Here is a 21,101-nt window from a genome sequence, read left to right as displayed (position 1 = left end):
TTGCACAATCTCAATAATTCTTTCCAAATGTTCTGTTGTCCCATCTTAATTTTAATAGACTCGAGAATCTTTCACGCTACTGATGTCAGACTAACTGATCTGTGATTCCCCCCTGTTTTAAATCTCCCTCCCTTTTGAAGAAGGTTAAGAGGAGATTGAATTCAATATCATGAGGGGTTGGACGGACTTGATGGGGGGAAACTGTTCCTGCCTGTAAAAGGATCGAGAATGTGAGGATGCAGATTGAAGGTGCTTTGCAAATTAAGACAGCGAGTGGTTGGGGTGTGGAAAACGGGGCCTGGAAATGAGATGGAAGCAGATTCAATTGAGACAATCAAGAAGGGATTAACATGTAAGGGTTTGGGGAAAAATGCAGGGGAATGGCACTAAGTCACGATGCTCGATGGGAGAGTCGAGGCAGACATGAAAACGAAATGAAATGAAAGTCGTTTATTGTCACGAGTAGGCTTCAATGAAGTTACTGTGAAAAGCCCCTAGTCGCCACATTCCGGTGCCTGTTCGGGGAGGGTGGTACGGGAATCGAACCGTGCTGCTGGCCTGCTTGGTCTGCTTTAAAAGCCAGCGATTTATCCCAGTGAGCTAAACCAGCCCCTCATGATGGGCCGAGCGGCCTCCTTCTGCGCCCTAACAAGTCTGTGATTCTGTGACTCCAATAAAGGGCAAGTTTGTTTTCCTGCTGCCCAGGTGAACCACCAGACCAGGAAAACTGACTTGATATCGTTGCGCTTCGATCATGAGCATTGAAAGATTCTTGACAAGAGCTCATGTGATGGCCCACAATCTCCTGCCCAACCCTGAGGCAGATGCTTCCCCTGGTTAAGCCCATGCAAAGTGACACATGTGCCTCAACGGGTCGGGTGCAGAAAATTGCTGCGCACACCCACAAACGCTAACACGCAGTTAGCAGTGAATCCCTGCTCTGTACTCAACCACTTTGAGACATGGAGTAGCGATGGGCTTGCTTGAGACTGGTGGCATGAACATTGATGATTGGTCAGAAGTAATTGAAGGTTACATCCATGTTAATGCTCTGCCACCATGATGCCACCAACTCGCCCTGTCATTCATAGAATTTACAGTGCAGAAGGAGGCCATTCGGCCCATTGAGTCTGCACTGGCTCTTGGAAAGAGCACCCTACCCAAGGTCAACACCTCCACCCTATCCCCATAGCCCAGTAACCCCACCTAACACTAAGGGCAATTTGGACCCTGAGGGCAATTTAGCCTGGCCAATTCACCTAACCTGCACATCTTTGGACTGTGGGAGTAAACCGGAGCACCCGGAGGAAACCCACGCACACACGGGGAGAACGTGCAGACTCCACACAGACAGTGACCCAGCCGGGAATCGAACCTGGGACCCTGGAGCTGTGAAGCATTTGTGCTAACCACTATGCTACCGTGCTGCCTCTTGTGTTGCACCCGCCCAAATAATTTGGAGGTTGAGCCTTGCACGGTGAACGGTTTGACATTGGGCCTCTATCATCTCCCAATCACTGTGGCCCATCATTTTTTTTTAACCTAAAATCAAATCGGTGCTTTTGAAATTCGGATCTATCATGTGGAGCTGCCGGATACCCACCCTGTCAGGGATGGGCAAATTACAGAGTATTCATGCAACCGGACAATCCAGCAGGCAATTGGCAACAGGACATGCATCATGTAACATACAAGCCTGTGTTCTCCATTTTGATTTTATGTGGCGGCCACGGTAGCACAGTGGTTAGCACTGTGGTTTCAGAGCGCCAGGGGCCCAGGTTCGGGGCAGACATGATGGGCCAAATGGCCTCCTTCTGCACCCTAATAAGTTTGCGTGGGTTTCCTCCGGGTGCTCCGGTTTCCCCCCACAAGTCCCAAAAGACGTGCTTGTGAGGTGAATTGGCCATTCTGAATTCTCCCTCCATGTACCCAAACAGGAGCCGGAATGTGGCGACGAGGGGCTTTTCACAGTAACTTCACTGCAGTGTTAATGTCAGCCGACGTGTGAAAATAATAATGATGATTATTTTTATTACAAAGAAAATATTTGCTACGGTGACCATCAAGTTGTAGCTGCAGTTTGATGAATTGTATCGATAACGTTAATAGAAGTACATGGCGTAAGTTTGATTTTGACATTGCATGAATGCAGGATAGTTCAAATGCTTTCACTACCGTACGTGACGTTCTGAGGTGCCTCACTCCATTTACGAAGACAGGTCATGGTCAGAATGTACATTTCACGTTAGTCATACACCAAGTGGGTTTTAGATCGGTCCAAGCAGACTATGGAAAAAAGGAGAGCTTCGGAAAATGTGTTCCTTTCCCCTATTTTGCCTTTGCCACACATCTCAGTACACAATCCTGGATCTTGGAATGTGCCAGTCTGCCACACTTGGCCGTGGAAAGCTCCTTGCACTGGAAGATCAGCAGGTTTTAGGCAGACTGAAAAGTGTGCTTCATCGAGTTGATATTTTTCTGCAGTGGGATGTTTGCATATGAGTCCTGGGTGTCCTACACTTCAAGTTTCCTTGCTAATTGACAAACCCTAAATGAAATGGTATCACTGGCTGTGCAGTTATGTTTAATTTGATTGTTCCACTTCATTCCCGTTGCTTTGAGCGATGATGATTGACAGGTATAAATTGAGGTTCAGGCCTTCATTGACCACATGTTTCACTGATCTGAAAGAATACATAGAATACACAGAATAAACAGATTCATAGAATGGCAACAGTGCACAAGGAGGCCATTCGGCCCATCGAGTCTGCACCGACGCTCCAAAATAATGCCACCCCCAGGCATGTGGAGGTCAGCCGTTTCCAGACACACATAATAGGTTGAGGATAGTTATTCAGGATAAATATTAAGCCCCAGTTTTATCCATTTTAAATTGTTGATTTCAACACTCTCATAACCCCAGGTCATCTCAAAACATAACACCTTACAAAACAGCATAACACAGCATCATTCAATTTACTAGATTAAAACAAACCCTTCAACTGAATTAATGAATACATTTTTCTAGACAGTGCCCAAAGTCAGGGCAGGATCTATAGCAACAGCATGGCGCTACAAGGTAACATGAAGGCTCTATTGTTATAGCAGCTAAGTCAGCAAAAGGCCAGTTCAAACTGGCCTTGATAACAGCACAATATCGCATTCTTTAACATACGCAACTATGCAGATGTGAAACAATTAGAATTAATGTTGCATATTAAGGATGGATGGCTTGCCATCAAATCAGATGTGTTTGAATCTAACCCAAACCAATTAGGATTATATTGGGGTGTAATTAGATGGCTTAAGACAGATATGAAACAGTATTATATCTTTGTTCGGCCATTTTTTGAAGTTGAAGCTGGAGCTGGGCTGGATGATTAGCTGGATTTCTTTCTCTCTCTCTTTTCCATGAATCATCTATACTTTGATCTGAGTTATTCACTGCCTCCCTGTATTCATATTTCATTTTCAGACTTTGACTTTTAAAGTTATTGCAAGCTGTTTGTCTAAGCAAGAAGATCATTTCTGTGATTCTTTGAAAGCTTCACATTGTCTATGAATTGCCTTTTAAATGACTTTCAAATTGTTAATCAATAGAAGACAAATAAAACAATTCTTATTTGCACCTGAGAAGTTTTAACTTAAATTTCTACTGAGTTCCAGTAATCGCAAAGTGCTGCTGAAACCGAATGGTAGATCTGTCACCCACTCCCCCACCCTTTCCCCGCAACCCCATATTACCATTGGACACTAAGCAGCAATTTATCATGGCCAATCCACCTAACCTGCACATCTTTGGACAGAGGGAGGAAACCGGAGCACCCGGAGGAAACCCACGCTGACACGGGGAGAATGTGCAGGCTCCGCACACAGTCGCCCGAGGTCGGAATCGAACCCAGATTGTGAGGAAGCACTGCTAACCGCTGTGCTGCCCCTCGATGTAGGATGAAAAAAGGGACCAGGCTCCAACAGGAATCTAACAGAGCTGAGACTTGCTGAGGGGGAGATGAACAGCTCTTAGAGGAATCGAAAAAGCAACCGTGACTTGAATCGTAGCCGAGACGTCCGGGTGTCAAAGTCATCATGTTTCCAGTGGTTGCCATGGGAATGCTGACTCCCTCTGCAGGTACCAGAGACAGAGCATGGCAAGCCAATTGTTTGAAAGCTTGACGTGGCTTGGGTGGACACTGTTGTTTCAATCACAGGTTTTGTGTTTGGTCCATTCAAGTGTTAGCTCGGCAAAGATTGGACCAAATCAGTCTCCGGTCTTCGGTAAGTAAAAAGTGCAAAAAGGGATTCCCTGAGCACAGGGATGTGTCGAGTGCACTGACTGGTGCAATGACATCCGGAGCAGACCAGGGGGTGTTCATGTGGAAATCACACTTCTATTGTTACGACCCCCTGTGCTCGTGCACTGCCAATCCCAGCCCCACTTAGCCTAGAGTCGCAACACAAGATGGTTGGGCCTAGGGCACTACCCTGAGGAACTCATTGTTGGCCGGTATGGTAGTTGCAATATTTCCAATTGAGTGTGTGGCCTTCAGCCAACTATAACTTGCCACTCTTCCCCATGGAATACAACGCAGCACGGTAGCATGGTGGTTAACACAATTGCTTCACAGCTCCATGGTCCCAGGTTCGATTCCCGGCTTGGGTCACTGTCTGTGCGGAGTCTGCACGTTCTCCCCGTGTCTGCGCGGGTTTCCTCCGGGTGCTCCGGTTTCCTCCCACAGTCCAAAGATATGCAGATTAGGTGGATTGGCCATGCTAAATTGCCCTTAGTGTCCAAAATTGCCTTTAGTGTTGGGTCGGGTTACTGGATTATGGGGATAGGGTGGAGGTGTGAGCTTGGGTACTGTGGTCTTTCAAAGAGCCGGTGCAGACTTGATGGGCCGAATGGCCTCCTTCTGCACTGTAAATTCTATGATTCTTTCATTGCAGGCACCTGGATAACCGGCTCCTACGCTAATGACCCAATAAAGGTAAAATATTGTGGAAAACGAGGCCTAGATAGAGTGGGCGTGAAGAGGATGTTTCCACTTCTAGGAAAAACTAGAACCAGAGGACACAATCTCAGACTAAAGGGACAATCCTTTAAAACAGAGATGAGGAGGAATTTTTTTCAGCCAGAGGGTGGTGAATCTGTGGAACTCTTTGCCGCAGAAGGCTGTGGAGGCCAAATCACTGAGTGTCTTTAAGACAGAGATAGATAGGTTCTTGATCAATAAGGGGATCAGGGGTTATGGGGAGAAGGCAGGAGAATGGGAATGGAAAAAATATCAGCCATGTCTGTGCGGAGTCTGCACGTTCTCCCCGTGGCTGTGTGGGTTTCCTCCGGGTGCTCCGGTTTCCTCCCACAGTCCAAAGACGTGCAGGTTAGGTGGATTGGCCATGCTAAATTGCCCTTTGTGTCTAAAAAGGTTAGGAGGGGTTATTGGGTTATGAGGATAGGGTGGAAATGAGGGCTTAAGTGGGTTGGTTCAGACTCGATGGGCCGAATGGCCTCCTTCTGCACTGTATGTTCTATGTTCTACCCTGATTCAGGGTAGATCCTGTTAGAATTTTGTAAGATTCTCTGAGATCCCCTCTCACTCTTCTAAACGCCAATGAATATAATCCTCTCCGATTTAGTCTGTCCTCATATGTCAGTCCCGCCATCCCAGGAATCAGCTTAGTAAATCTTTGCTGCACTCCCTCCATGGCAAGAACATCCTTCCTCAGATAAGGACAGCAAGACTGTACACAATACTCCAGGTGTGGCCTCACAATGCCCTATACAATTCCAATAAAACATCTCTATTCCTATACTCAAATCCTCTCACTATGAAGGCAAACATATAATTTGCCTTCTTTATTGTACCTGCTGTACCTGCGCGCTTACTTTCAGCAAACGATGCACGAGGACACCAAGGTCTCACTGAGTATCCACCTCTCTCAATTTGCACCCATTCAAATAATAATCTGCCTTCCTACTTTTGCTACCGAAATGGACAACCTCACATTTATCCACATCTGCCATGCATGTGCCCACTCACTCAGCCTGTCCAAATCCCACTGAAGCATCTCTGCATCCTCCTCACAGCTCACCCTCCCACCCAACTTTGTGTCATCTGCAAATTTGGAGCTGATACATTTAATTCCCTTGTCCATATCATTAATATATAATGTGAACAGTTGGGGGTCCAAGCACAGATTCCTGTGGTATCCCACTGTCTCCGAATCAGAAAAAGATCCATTTATTCCAACTTTTTGCTTCCTGTCTGCTAACCAGCTTTCTATCCATCTCAAGACACCGCCCGTAATCCCATTTGCTTTAACTTTACTTATTAATCTGCTATGTGAGTCTAAATGAACCACATCCACCAGTTCTCCCTGATCAACTCTACTAGTTACAGCTTCAAAGAATTCTAGAAGATCTGACAAGCATGATATTCCTTTCATAAATCTATGGTGACTTTGTCTGATTACACCACTGTTTAACAAATGCTGTGCTATGAAATCCTTGAGAATGAACTCCATCAGCTTCCCTACTTTTGACATTAGGTTCACTGGTCTATAGTTCCCTGCTTTCTCTCTACCTCATTTTTTGAATAGCGGGGTTACATTCGCTACCCTCCAATATGCAGGAACCATTCCAAAGTCCAAAGAATTTGGGAAAATGACCGCCAATGGATCCACTATTTCTCGGGCCACTTCCTTAAGTACTCTCGGGTGATGATTATCCGGCCCTGGATATTTGTCCGCCTTCAATTCCATTAATTTCCCCAAAACCATTTCTCCACCAATACTAATTTCCTTCAGCTTTTCGCTGAAACTTGTGTTTCTCACACCTTCCGGTACATTATTCATGTCTTCCTTTGTGAAAACAGAAGCAAAGTACGAATTTAGTTCCTCAGCCAATTCTTTGTTCCCCGTTATGAATTCCCCCGTTTTTGACTGTAAGGAGCTTTCATTAGTTTTTATTAATCTTTTTCTCTTTACATACCTACAGAAACTTTTACAGTCAGTTTTTATATTCCCCGCTAGTTTACTTCCAAATTGTATTTTCCCCTTCTTAATCAATCCCTTGGTCTGCCTTTGCTGAACTTTAAACTGTTCCAAATCCTCAGGTCTATTGCTTTTTCTTGCTAATTTGTACGCCTCTTCTTTGAATCTAATACTATCTCTAATTTCCCTTGTAAGACTGGTAACTCTCTTTCGCTCTCCGTCGATGCTGCCAGACCTGCAGAGTTCATAGTTCATCCCCCCCCCCCCCCCCCCCCCCCCCACACTACTTTATGTTTCTTGTTATGGAAGGAAGGATGTGAACACGTTGGAGAGAGAGCAGGAGAGATTTACAAAAATGGTTCCAGGGATGAGAAACGTCAGTGATGAGGAGAGATTGGAGAGGTTGGGAATGTTCTCCTGGGAGAGAAGACTGAGAGGAGATTCGGTCGAGGTGTGCAGAAACCTGAGGAGATATTCTTCGCCGCTCGTAAAAGGATCGAGAACGGGAGGGGCACAGATTTTAAAATAGAAGTTGATACACAGGACACAGTTTACAAAAGGAGCAAATGTGATGTGAGAACAAACAGAGCGAGTGGTTGGGGTCTGGAATGCACGGCCTGGAAGTGAGGTGGAGGCAGGTTCAATCGAGACATTAAAGAGGGCGTTAGATGATTATTTCATTGGGAACAATTTGGAAGGGTTCGGAAAAAGGCAGGGGAACGGCATTAAGTCACGATGTTTCTTCTGGAGAGCTGATGCGGTCCTCAAAATTGTCCAGCATTTTCTGTTTTATTTCAGATCCCAGCATCAGCAGTATTTGGCTTTCATTACCGCTACTTTTCTGATGCTTCATTTCTCCCCATTTATGTCTAATCTCCAGCCAGTCATTGTAACATCAATATAAAGGGTTCCTTGACGTCTTTTATATGCTTGGTCATAGGTGCGCAGAGCTGCGAAAAGTCATTTGCAATTTGTCCCTGCCACCCATGGAGGCAAATGCCCACATTGAACAGTCTAACCTCCGTTGCCTGTTACACCCATTCCCCACCCTGTAGTCAGTTTCACCTCATTGGATCGGATGTCTCCAACAGAGATGTCACTAGCTGAACCTCTACCCCATGCAACCTAATCGTTCCAAGAACATGAAGACTTGCCACAAAGTTTTCAGTTTTAAATTGTTACTCATTACTTTTTAAATTTCCTGTTTAAAGGGTTAAAATCCGACCGAGGCAGCTGGTGTTTGGATACCGGACCAGACTCTGGACGAGAAACCCCAACAGTTTTGCAATTTGTGAGGAAAGGATATTTGACTCCCAAGAATAACTCCACTGACACAAGGGGATTTTTTTTATTACAACAAACTTTATTCTTAACACAGGACCAACTATATTAACATTAACGGTTGACCAATTCTTAATGATAAGAGGAAACACTTTAACTTCTAAATTATACCGTCTCTATCTCCAAATGAACAAAGCCCACTACAGGTCAAAAGCCACTTATAAATAAAGTTAGCAAACATAGGGATTTTGCTGTCCTTTCAGCTGCAAGTCCTTCTGTGTAGAGAGTGCTTTCAGCAAAGGAGAAAGATCATTTCAGACCAAAAGCTGAACTGCCTGCGACAGACCTGTCTCCTCCCATCAATTACATCATCTCTATGCCACTCAGATCTTAGGCGAACCCAAGCCTAAACACAACCCCTCAATTATCCCTGTGGAGAGCACCATACATTTGTGCTCTCCCATACCTTGTACCCTTTGGTTCCAGTAGAGATGTTCCATTTCTTTGGACATTGGCACGGCTGGGTACAGGAATTAACTATACCTGAGGCTGTCCCCATCTGAACTGGGCTGTAACCAGGGTTGAAATGGAAAGGATAGATTAAGTGAATGTGCAAAACTGGGTTGGATCTTCAAAGGACAGAACAGGTTACTCACACCCACCTTCAGCTGCTTCATCAATGACATTCCTTCCATCATAAGGTCAGAAGTGGGGATCTGTTCACCACAACTCACGACTCCTCAGATAGGGAAGGAACCCATGTCTGAACGCTTGATAAGTGATAAGAACATCCACATAAGTGCTAGGCAATGACCCTCTCAATCAAGATATAATCTACAGATCACTCCTTGACATTCAATGGGTGGCACGGTAGTTAGCACTGTTGCTTCACAGCTCCAGGGTCCCAGGTTCAATTCCCGCTTGGGTCACTGTCTGTGTGGAGTCTGCCCGTTCTCCCCGGTTTCCTCCGGGCTCCTCCGACAGTCCAAAGATGTGCAGGTTAGGTGGATTGGCCATGTTAAATTGCTCTTGGTGTCCAAAGAGGTTAGGTGGTGTTACTGGGTGAGGGGGATAGGGTGGAGGTATGGGCTTGGGCAGGGTGCTATTTCCAAGGGCCGATGCAGACTCGATGGGCTGAATGGCCTCCTTCTGCACTGTAAATTCGATGATATGTACCCGACTATTACTGAATCCACCATTATCAACATTGTGGAAGTTACCATTGGCTAGAAACTGAACTGGACCCAGATTATATAACTAGCGTGCCTACAAGAGGAGGTCAGAGACTGGGAATCCTGTGGAAAGTAATTCACCTCCTGACACTCCAAAGTTTGCTCCAAGACACAGGTCGGGAGTGTGATGGAAGCTTCTCCGCTTGCCTGGATGCTGCATGTCCACCAACACTCAGGAAACCACTGTCTGGCAGCATCTGAAAAGTGAAGGGAGCAGAGTTAACGTTTGAAGCCCTTTTGGCTCTTGGTCAGAAATGGACTGAGACTGCATTAGATTTCGACTCATTTGGAAAATTATGACCAATTGCTTTATTGGATTGGATTGGATTTGTTTATTATCACGTGTACCGAGGTACAGTGAAAAGTGTTTTTCTGCAAGCAGCTCAACAGATCATTCAGTACATGGGAAGAAAAGGGAATTAAACAGAATTCAAGAAAATACATGAGAATACATAATAGGGCAACACAAGATATACAATGTAACTACATAAGCATTGGCATCGGATGAAGCATACAGGGTGTAGTGTTAATGAGGTCAGTCCATAAGAGGGTCATTTAGGAGTCTAGTGACAGTGGGGAAGAAGCTGTTTTTGAGTCTGTTTGTGCGTGTTCTCAGACTTCTGAATCTCCTGCCCGATGGAAGAAGTTGGAAAAGTGAGTAAGCCGGGTGGGAGGGATCCTTGATTATGCTGCCCGCTTTCCCCCGGCAGCGGGAGGTGTAGATGGAATCAATGGATGGGAGGCAGGTTTGTGTGATGGACTGGGCGGTATTCATGACTCTCTGAAGTTCCTTGCGGTCCTGGGCCGAGCAGTTGCCATACCAGGCTGTGATGCAGCCCGATAGGATGCTCTCTATACTGCATCTGTAAAAGTTGGTAAGGGTTAATGTGGACATGCCGAATTTCCTTAGTTTCCTGAGGAAGTATAGGCGCTGTTGTGCTTTCTTGGTGATAGCGTCGACGTGAGTGGACCAGGATAGATTTTTGGTGATGTGCACCCCTAGGAATTTGAAACTGCTCACCATCTCCACCTCGGCTCCGTTGATGCTGACAGGGGTGTGTACAGTACTTTGCTTCCTGAAGTCGATGACCAGCTCTTTAGTTTTGCTGGCATTGAGGGAGAGATTGTTGTCGTTACACCACTCCACTAGGTTCTCTATCTCCCTCCTGTATTCGGACTCGTCGTTATTCGAGATCCGGCCCACTATGGTCGTATCGTCAGCAAACTTGTAGATGGAGTTGGAACCAAGTTTTGCCATGCAGTCGTGTGTGTACAGGGAGTAGAGTAGGGGGCTAAGTACGCAGCCTTGCGGGGCACCGGTATTGAGGACTATTGTGGAGGAGGTGTTGGTGTTCATTCTTACTGACTGTGGTCTGTTGGTCAGAAAGTCAAGGATACCTCTGCCAGCTGGTATGCGCAGGCTCTGAGTGCACGACCAGGGATCCCGTCCGGGCCCATCGCCTTCCGTGGGTTCACTTTCAGGAAGGCCGATCTGACTTCGGAAACTGTGATGGTGGGTATGGGTGAATTATGGGTTGCTGGGGCACTCGACAGCGGATTGTTGGTTACCTGCTCAAACCGAGCATAGAATGCATTAAGTTCATCGGGGAGGGGTGCGCTGCTGCCAGAGATACTGCTCGGCTTCGCTTTGTAGCCCGTTATGTTGTTTAGTCCTTGCCACAACCGCCGAGAGTCTGTCTGTGACTCTAGCTTAGTTTGATATTCTCTCTTGGCATCTCGGATGGCTTTGCGGAGGTCGTACCTGGATTTCTTGTATAGGACAGGGTCGTCTGCCTTGAACGCCTCAGATCTGTCCTTCAGTAGGGAGTCAATCTTGCGGTTGAGCCATGGTTTCCGGTTGGGGAACGTACGTACTGCTTTCTTTGGCATGCAGTCGTCCACACATTTGCTGATGAAGTCTGTAACGGTGGTGGCATACTCATTTAAGTTAGTCGCTGAGTTCTTAAATATGGACCAGTCCACTGTCTCTAAGCAGTCACGTAAGAGCTCTTCTGTCTCCTCGGACCAGCACTGCACAACCTTCTTAGCTGGATTCTCCCGCTTGAGTTTCTGCTTGTAAGCCGGGAGAAGGAGCACTGTCTTATGGTCTGATTTCCCAAAGTGCGGTCGGGGGATGGAACGGTAGGCGCCCTTGATTTTTGGGTAGCAGTGGTCAAGAGTGTTGTCGCCCCTGGTGGGACAGGAGATGTGCTGGTGGAATTTTGGCAGTACACTCTTGAGGTTGGCTTTGTTGAAGTCTCGGGCCACAATGATCAAGGCCTCCGGGTGTTCTGTTTCATAGTTGTTTATGACTGTGTACAGTTCATCCAGCGCCTTCCTCACTTCTGCCTGGGGTGGGATGTAGACTGCTGTGATAATGGCTGAAGTGAACTCACGAACTCACGTTAAGTAATCCAAGTCTGGTTGTTCAATTGGTATGTGTGTGTATATGTATATATATAGAGAGAGAGAAAGACTTGAAATCCATATATTTTAATCACTGGATCATTACTATATTGTTGGCGAACCCTCAGGTTTTGCAGTGTCGCTGGTGAATTAAAAGGATTGTGAAGCTGTTTCTCATGTCGACATGTGTCCTGTGTGTGTGTGGGACAGTGTGTGTGTTGAAACAGACGCGGGACTATTTCATTCAGTCCATTTGGGTAATAACCTACGAAGGAATCGGTCGGTTATTAATTAGATTGGACGGTGATTTTGAAACGTAACTGCCATTAAAAAGAAAGAAAATAAGACCCGGGTTTACTGGCGCCTTCAGGACGCCCTGAAGCCCTTCGCAGTCAAAGGGATGTTTTCCTTTCAAGTTATGATGGGGAGATGCCGGCGTTGGACTGGGGTGAGCACAGTGAGAAGTTTTACAACAGCAGGTTAAAGTCCAACAAGTTTGTTTCGATTCATTAGCTTTCGGAGCACTGCTCCTTCTTCAGGTGAATGCCTGCGGAATGCCATTTACCTGAGGAAGGAGCAGTACTCCGAAAGCTAATGAATCGAAACAACCTGCTGGACTTTAACCTGGTGTTGTCAGAATTCTTACTGTTCCTTTAAAGTGTAATGGCCAAGTGAGCCGCCTATAAATCCAGATTGACTACCTATTCCAACCATTGAAAAGTTCGATGGAGAATGTTTAATTCCGATCTTCACGTCGAGCCTATTAATCCCCCCCCCCCCCCCCCTATTTCCATGTGTTTCTCATTTGGTGAATTTCCTGCAGCCTTTTAGCCTTGAAATGCACATTTTTATGGGATTTTATCGCAAATGACACACTCAATATTGATTTCGCGCATTCGTGATTGAAATTAACCTTCTTGGCGAGAATCGTCCTTAATATCATTGTATCATTCCCATCGTTCAAATGTTACTAGGTCGACTAGAAATTGCCTTCAAATTTCCAGGCACAAGCCGTGCCCAGAAAGATCAAGGAAATGGGTGGATACAAATCTCGCCAAATAAGCAGGTGGGTGGCGTAAAACCCGGGTAATAATTGATGATGCAGCGACACGGGAATGTGATGCGTTACAGCGTAAAAAAAAAAGCTCCCTTGGCGACCAGGCTGAGTTTCAAAAGCCAGACTAGCTGGTCCGCAAACATCTTTCAAATTCACTCATTGCTCACTGGTCGAAATTCGAAGGGAGCAACAGTTGACACACAGTTTAAAGGACCCAGCACGGGCCTCTGAAAATGGGGTGAGGGGAAGGGTCCTCCATGTTCAATAACGGAAAGTAGTCAGGTCATTTCTGACAAATAAAAAGTAATAAATTAAACTTTTCTGCCTTACCAATAGCAGCAAAGGCTGAGGGGCATAGACGGGCAGATGGGAAGGAACTTTTCCCCTGAATTAGAGGGGGTCGATAACCAGGAGGGGGTACATAGATTTAAGGTCAAGGGCAGGAGATTTCGAAGGGATGTGAGGAAACCCCCTTTTTCACCCAGAGGGTGGTGGGAATCTGGAATTCGCTGTCCCAAAGGGTGGTTAGAGGTGGGAACCCTCACCGCATTGAAGAAGCATTTAGATGAACACTTGGCCACAAGGCTGCACACCAAACGCTGGAAGATGGGATTAGAACTACAGACACAATGGGTCGAAAGGCCTCGTTTTTAAGCTACAAAAATTCTATGAATACAAGATATCAGTCGTTCTTGGACAATAATTTAAAGAAAAAAATGGGTCTGACATTTATGGAAGTATCCAGTTTATTCCCCACCCCGCCCCAATATCTCAGGAAGTCAAACATGTTCCAGGTCAGACACATGTCTATATCACATTGATACATTGACATGGATACATCACATTGATACAGGGCCAGGCATTGAGCTGTTCAAGCGATCCCATTGGCTCTGTGCAGTTTGGCGCCATGCGGCCCCGCTTTGCCGACGACCTGTGTTACTGCGGCCACGCTCGGCAGCACATTTCGGGGCCGGGCGAGCCTCCCGACCGCGGCTTCTGGCCGCCCGGCCGACGCCGGCCACCCCGCCGAGGCGTGGGGCCCCTCCAATCCGGCCCCGCCCGGCGCCTTGCCCCCCGTCGCCCGGGAGGAAGGGCGAAAAGGCGGGCGGAGGGCGGCGTTCCGGGCCCCCGGACCCCCTTCCCAGGGGCAGTGCGGGCGCCGGTGGGCCGGGGGCGCGGGTGGCTGGCCGCCCGGGGGTTGGAGGCTGGCGGGGGGGCGGTTCCGGGGGCTGGCCGGGTGGGCTGGGGTCGGGGAGGAGGGGGTCGAGGAGACGGGAGAAACACAAAATAACACGAATGTGGAGGAGGTGGTTGGGGGGGGGGGGAGGGGCGGGCAGGAGGGGGCGGAGTTAGGGGAGAGGTTGTCACCTCTCCGTCCGCATTGACCCTATAAAAGCGGCTGCCTGGAGCCGGCGCGTCTTCAGTTTCAGCCGCCTTTGGTAGCGGAGGCTGAAGCTGAAAGAGCTGTAACCACAACCCTCTCATTACCGCCTCTGTGCCCGCTCACCCACCCAAATCCGACCCCTTTACCCGTTACAAGACCCTGACCCACCTCCTTATCCTGTCTCCCTCCCTCCCTTTCCATCTGACCTCCACGGCCATGGCTGACACCCAGAAGTTGGAAGATGTGGGCGACTTCACCGTGGAGAAGGCGATCGCTAAGAAGCGGAAACAGCACCACGTGGCGCGCTCTTCGCCACAGCACCGCCGGATCAAGAAGGCGGTCGGCCCGACCGTCACCCAGCGCATCCTGCAGCTGGCAGCCGCCACCAAGGAGCGGCGGGGCATCTCGCTGGCCGCCCTCAAGAAGGCGCTTTCGGCCAAGGGCTACGACGTGAACCGCAACAACACTCGGGTCAACCGCACCGTCAAGCAGCTGGTGCGCAACGGCTCCCTGGTGCAGACCTCCGGGGTGGGCGCCTCGGGCTCCTTCCGCTTCAACCGCTCTCAGACCCGGCCCGACACCCCGGCCGTGGGCATCGGAGGAGGAGGGCTGGCGGCGGCGATCGCAGCGGCCTCGCTGCCCTCGGCGCCGTCCGCCGGGGCGCCGCTCAAGGACGACGGCGGGGCGCCGAAGAAGAAAACGTCGCTCGGAAAAACCGGGCCGGCTTCGTCCAAGAGGTCGCAGGCCAAGGTCTCCGCCCCCGCCGCCAGGAAGGGCCGAGGAGGCGCCGCCGCCAGGCGCAAAGGCGGGGCCGCCAAGCCCCGGAAGGCCACCGCCCGCCGCAAACTCAAAGGCGCCCGGCGACCTTTGGCCGGCGGCCGTGGCAAGGCGGGCGGACCGCGGCCCTACGGCAAGAAGAAGCCACTGCGGGGCGGCGTGAGGAAGGTGGCGGTCGGGGGAGGCATCCGCCGCCGGCGGCCGCCCGCTTCCAAACCCAAGAGGCCGGTGGGGCGCCCGAAGAAATACCCGCCTTTCGGTCTCAAGAAAGGAAACTACGCCCGTAGGTAAAGGGCCGGGACTTCCTCCCCCCTCATCACCCAACCCCCTCCCAGTGGAAAGAGAATTAACATAAATCCCTCTAATGCAAAACAAAAACAACGGCTCTTTTCAGAGCCACCGAATTTTAGCAAAAGGGACCGAAACTTGCAATGAGTTGCTCGGTATGGTTTTGCTGATGTATTGTTGGCACGGTTGTCTGGAAGATTAAAAAAAGATATACGATGTTTCCGCATTTGTTGAAAGCGACAGGTCAAGAAATAAAAGTCACTGAGTAAAAGTCATCCTTTCCGGGGGCAATTTTCTTTTTAATTGTTAAAGGGAATTCAAAAACAAGGGGTTCGAGTCAGGTTCCGCTTGCACCCCGCGGCGTATTTCTCCCACGGTTATCGGCTCGGCTGCCCATCGAACCCCCCCCCCCCCCCCCCTTGCCGCCGAGGTTATGCAGCATTAGGGTCCCCAACATGTATGTTCACCAACAAGTGGCATTGACATGATGGCTTAAATCGAACAGGTCACTCCCACAATTTACTGCCTTTCGCTGGTAAATACACTCCAGATACTGTCAACCACTGAGTGACTCGGGTTGGCTCAATTTCTATGATGGGCAAATATCAGTCGATACATTCAATCACCCTCCTTAAAAGGCTGGGGGCTGACATAATCATACGTGTTTGTATTTGACAGTCAAGGCTATTGAGACGCAACCAGAGCCATAAACCCCCCTGAGGGGGCTGGTCTGAGAGGCTCTTTCGGCCTGTGAGCCATGACACTGGGGGAGAGAGGCAGCCTGAAATCGCCCTGGGGGGGGGGGGGGGGGGCAGTGTGGTCTGCCTCGCCCCTGCCGCCGAAGCTCAGAAACAGGCGAGGGGAAAGAAAGCTCAGGCCGTGTCCAGCAAAGCAATGTAATCCCACCCAACAGGACACCGAATGTGTCCCCCACACACACACTTACAAAAAACACATACACACACCAATGAACAGAATACTAATACCCTATGTCTGCTAAGCTGGCTAGAGAGGTCAACATATTCCCCAAGTCAACTCAATTCTTTCCATTCAAACTGGGCACAAACTGAGTGCTGCTCTGCCGGAGGGGCTGCTACCTCTCGCCTGAGGTATCAAAATTCGAGAGCCCCCACCCATCCCGTCTGGGCTCCTGGAGAGTTGGTCTGGGCTCCTGGAGAGTTGGTCTGGTCTCCTGGAGAGTTGGTCTGGTCTCCTGGAGTTGGCCTGGGCTCCTGGAGAGTTGGTCTGTGCTCCTGGAGTTGGCCTGGGCTCCTGGAGTTGGTCTGGGCTCCTGGAGTTGGTCTGGGCTCCTGGAGAGTTGGTCTGGGCTCCTTGAGTTGGTCTGGGCTCCTGGAGAGTTGGTCTGGGCTCCTGGAGTTGGTCTTTGCTCCTGGAGAGTTGGTCTGGGCTCCTGGAGAGTTGGTCTGAGCTCCTGGAGTTGGTCTGGGCTCCTGGAGAGTTGGTCTGGGCTCCTGGAGTTGGTCTGGGCTCCTGGAGTTGGTCTGGGATCCTGGAGTTGGTCTGAGCTCCTGGAGAGTTGGTCTGGGCTCCTGGAGAGTTGGTCTGGGCTCCTGGAGAGTTGGTCTGGGCTCCTGGAGAGTTGGTCTGGGCTCCTGGAGTTGGTCTGGGATCCTGGAGTTGGTCTGGGCTCCTGGAGAGTTGGTCTGGGCTCTTGGAGAGTTGGTCTGGGCTCCTGGAGTTGGTCTTTGCCTCTACAGCGTCCGCTCCGCTGGCTTAAATAGCGGCGGCGGCGGCTGGATCCCCTTCAGTTCCCTCCAGCGGGACAGACAGACCGACCTTCGACCGAGTCAGAGATTCCCCGGGAGCCCCAGTGATGGCCGAAACCGTGGCGGCCCGCAAGAAGGTGGGGGACAGGAAGCCCAAAGCGCCGCCTCCGCCGCCACCCCCGCCGGCAGCGGCCAAGGTGGGCGGCGGCGGCAGCACCTCGGCCACGGTGACCGAGCGCATCCTCCACGCGGTGGCCGCCGGCAAGGCGGGGCGCCGCGGCCTGTCGCTGGCCGCTCTCAAGAAGATGCTGTCGGCCAACGGCTACGACGTGGCCTCCAACAAGTGGCGGCTGCGGCAGGCGGTGCGGAGCCTGGTGACCAAAGGCTCCCTGGTGCAGACCTCGGGCAGCGGCGCCTCGGGCTCCTTCAAGCTGGCCGCCAAGGAGCCCAGGGAGGAGGCGGCCCGGGTCCAGAAGAAGCCGAGGAAGGAGCCGCCCGCCGCCCCCTACACCATCACCAGCCGGGACCGCAAACCCCTCGCCGCCCGGCGGCCGGCTGCCCGACGGCCTGCCGCCGCCAAGCGCCCCAAGAGGCGCGTCGCCCCCCGCAAGGTGAGGCGGGGCGCCGCCGCCGGCGGCTCCAGGAAGGCGGCCAAGGGCGGCCGCAGGGTCAGGAGCCCCCTGAAGGGCATCAGGACAACGGTGCCCAACAGCAGGAAGCAGCGGGCCAAGCGCAGGAGAGTAGCCAAGCCCCCCAGGGTGCAGGTGGAGGAGGACGAGGAGGAGGAAGGGGGAGAAGAGGAGGTGGAGAGCGAAGCCCCGGCTGAGGAAGCCTCCGCCTCGGAGAAAACCAGCCAGGCCTGCTCCGAGATCCAGGGCAGCACCTGAGGGACGGCGGGGTCCCATTGACCTTTTAAAACATTTCTCAAAAAAAGGCTCTTTTCAGAGCCACAAACAAGATCCTTAAAGAGTTGTGATGGGAGTCATTGGCTTCAGATTTGGGATAAAGTTAGTGGAGCCCCGGGGATGTGTGTGAATGTTTAGGGCGGGAAGATTGCTCACGGCTGCAAACCCGCAGTGCACTCCTAGCTTGTTCTATTTCAGATTCGGGGGATATTATTGCCTCAAACCTGCTCTGCCAGAGGAAATATCCTGAAAGTTAGTGTCAGGTCGAGCCTGGATGGAGTAGGGGGAGGGAGGGTTACGTTTCCAGGAGAGATTACCCAAATTTGACCCGTTTTCGCTTCAATTTAGAGATGATCTTATCGATATTAACAGGGATCAGGGGATATGGGGGAAGGGGTGGAGATCCAGATAACTAACCGGCAAAGATGTGCTGGTTAGGTGGATTGGCCATGCTGAATTGTCCCTTAGGTGGGTTTACTGGGTTACGCGGATAATAATAATCACTTATGTCACAAATCGGCTTCAATGAAGTTACCGTGAAAAGGGTAGGCTGCAGGTGTGGATTTGAGGAAGGTGCTCTTTCCAAGGGCAGGAACAGACTCGATGGGACGAATTGCCTAATTTCTGCTCCCGTCTTTTGGCCCTGTGGAAAGACAGGGCAGTTGGAAGATAAACTATTTCCACCGGTTGGAGATTCTAAAACTAGGGGGCATAGTTTACAAATTATAGCCGGGCTGTTCAGAAGAGACGTGAGGAAGAACTTTGTCACTCAAAGGGTGGCAGAGATTTGGAACTCTCTCCCCATAAACAGCAGTTGCAGCAACAACAGTTGTTCATTTTAAATCTGAGGCAGATGGGATAGACGTTTGTCAAGCAAAAATATTAAGGGATGTGTGCCACATGCGGGTATATAGATCAGCCACGATCTCACTGAATGGCGGGACAGACTCGAGGGGCTGAATGGCCTACTCCTGTTTGTAGGTTTTGGCGGGGAAATCAAGGTTATTGATACTTATTTTTTGCCTCAATTGCAACATGGGAGAGGCGAAGCAGGGGATTGACCGAGGCCGGAGTTAACCTGGTAACCTCCCCCCCCCCCCCCCCCAACCCCCAGGGCTGCTTCTATCGAGTCGGCATTGCGCCTTGAACTGTTGTATTTTAATTTTGTCTTGAGAAGGGTGATTACTGAATGTGTCAATTAAAATTCCCAGCAGGTTCGACCCAATGTCTAAATTGCTCAGACCCAGTTTTTTGGGATGGGGTTCTGAATGCAGGACAGCAGCAGCTACCCCGACCTCACCTGGAAGCAAGAGGCGAGGATGACACAGCTCAGCCTCCCAGGGCGAAACCTTTCTTTATCCTATTCAACAGGAGGGAAGGAGACCTTGGAAGTGACCAATCCAAGTCGGAAATCCGTAACACCAAAAGTACAAACTGACACTTCGGCAATAAGCCACTCACGCCAGGAGCACTGAGAAAAAAAATAGAGCTTCCAGAAAAGCTAAAATTTTTTTTTAAAGTAAGTGACCTGAAGGGATGAAAAAGTCAAATTAAAATCCAGGCCAGAAGGTTATTTTCAGAGTCACACAACACAATGTCTCCAGAGGCGTGAAATCTCCATTTCAATTCGCAGTTGGAAAGGAAGTTTCCATTATGCATATGTGAAACACTACCTGCGTCGCCAGGTAGTGCTCAAGAGGAGTCTAGGTGTTTTTTTGGATTGAACGGAATTGAAATCTGTGTATGATTTTAGAACTTAGAGAGATCAGTTGACTCAGGGTAATAGTTTTCAGCGACCATGTGCATCATATCGAGAGGGCTAGAATACAAGAGCAGGGATGTACTTCTTAGGCTGTATAAGGCTCTGGTCAGACCCCATTTGGAGTATTGTGAGCAGTTTTGGGCCCGTATCTAAGGAAGGATGTGCTGAGCTTGGAAAGGGTCCAGAGGAGGTTCATAAGAATGATCCCTGGAATGAAGAGCTTGTCATACGAGGAACTGCAGAAGTGGCCAAGGCTGGTGGGCGTGGCCAGGGTGGGGGCGTGGCCAGAGTGGGCGGGGACTAGAGAATGGGACGGGGACAATGCCAGTGGGCGGGGACGAGGAGAGTGGGCGGGGTTGGTGAAGGAGGCGGGGTCTAACGATAGCTGGCGGAATGTAACGAGAATTCCCGAGGGCTCCAGTGGGGGGTGGGGCCAGTTCGCTGGTGGGCGGGGCTCAGTGACACATGCCAGGCGGCCGCGTGCCGAGTCCCTGACCAATGGTAGATGGTGGGCGGGGTCGAGCTGCAGGTTGCCTCCATCCCGTCCGCTTTCCCTCCTTATATAGAATGTCGCCGCCGCAGTTGAGCCATATGTGTGAGGGCGACGCGTGCCGACTGAGTGGGATCCGTCTGATGGCCGAGACCCTCCCAGCCAAAGCGGATGTCCCCGCGGCCGTCGCTCCTCCAGATGCCGCCGTCCGGAAGAAGGCCGCCTGCCGGCCCCAGAAAGGCGGCGGTGGCACGACGGCCGTGGCCGAGCAGATCCTGGAGGCCGTGGCCGCCACCAAGGAGCGTCAGGCGGCCAAGCTGGGCGCCGCCGCCCTGAAGAAGACCATCTCGGCCTCGGGCTACGAGCTGGAGAAGGGCGGCGCCAACCGGCCCACTGCGCCGCCGCTCAGCACCTCGGCCAACAAGGTGTCCTCCGTCCCGGGCGAGAGCGGCGCCGGCACCTCCTCGTCCTCCGTCCACCCGGAGCAGCCGGAGGAGGGGCGGCCGGAGGCAGAGGGCGAGGACGGCGCCAAGGGAGGAGCCGAGAGGAAAGCGGCCCCCAAGAGAGCGGCGGCCAAACGGGCCAAGAAGGAAGCGGCCACCAAGAGCCCCCGGAAGGGGACGGCGGCCAAGCGGAGGAAAACCCCCAAGCGGCCGGTGGGGCGCAAGCGGGCGGCGGGGAAGAGGAGGTAGAGGCACCGGGAGCGGAGACGACCTGTAACAAATACACAACACAAAGGCTCTTTTCAGAGCCACTCACACATGGCCTTAAAAACCGAGCTAAAATCATGGGGCGGGGGATC

General features: G+C 50.7%; 1 protein-coding gene across 1 annotated transcript; it reads left to right on the top strand.

The window, feature by feature from the left end:
• The first annotated feature begins 14,369 nt into the window (after window positions 1-14,369).
• On the top strand, window positions 14,370-21,057 carry LOC119976421 (dapper homolog 3-like). The gene is made up of 4 exons (XM_038816947.1): window positions 14,370-15,414; window positions 17,195-17,882; window positions 19,681-19,732; window positions 20,315-21,057. The coding sequence occupies exons 1-4, from the start codon at window positions 14,567-14,569 to the stop codon at window positions 20,989-20,991; spliced, it is 2,265 nt and encodes a 754-aa protein (XP_038672875.1). The 5' UTR covers window positions 14,370-14,566; the 3' UTR covers window positions 20,992-21,057.
• Window positions 21,058-21,101: the final 44 nt, after the last annotated feature.

This window comes from Scyliorhinus canicula, chromosome 13, assembly GCF_902713615.1.
Source record: "Scyliorhinus canicula chromosome 13, sScyCan1.1, whole genome shotgun sequence".
Taxonomy (NCBI): Eukaryota; Metazoa; Chordata; class Chondrichthyes; order Carcharhiniformes; family Scyliorhinidae; genus Scyliorhinus; species Scyliorhinus canicula.
Note: the sequence above shows the minus strand (reverse complement) of the source record. Positions and strands in the feature narration are given on the sequence as shown.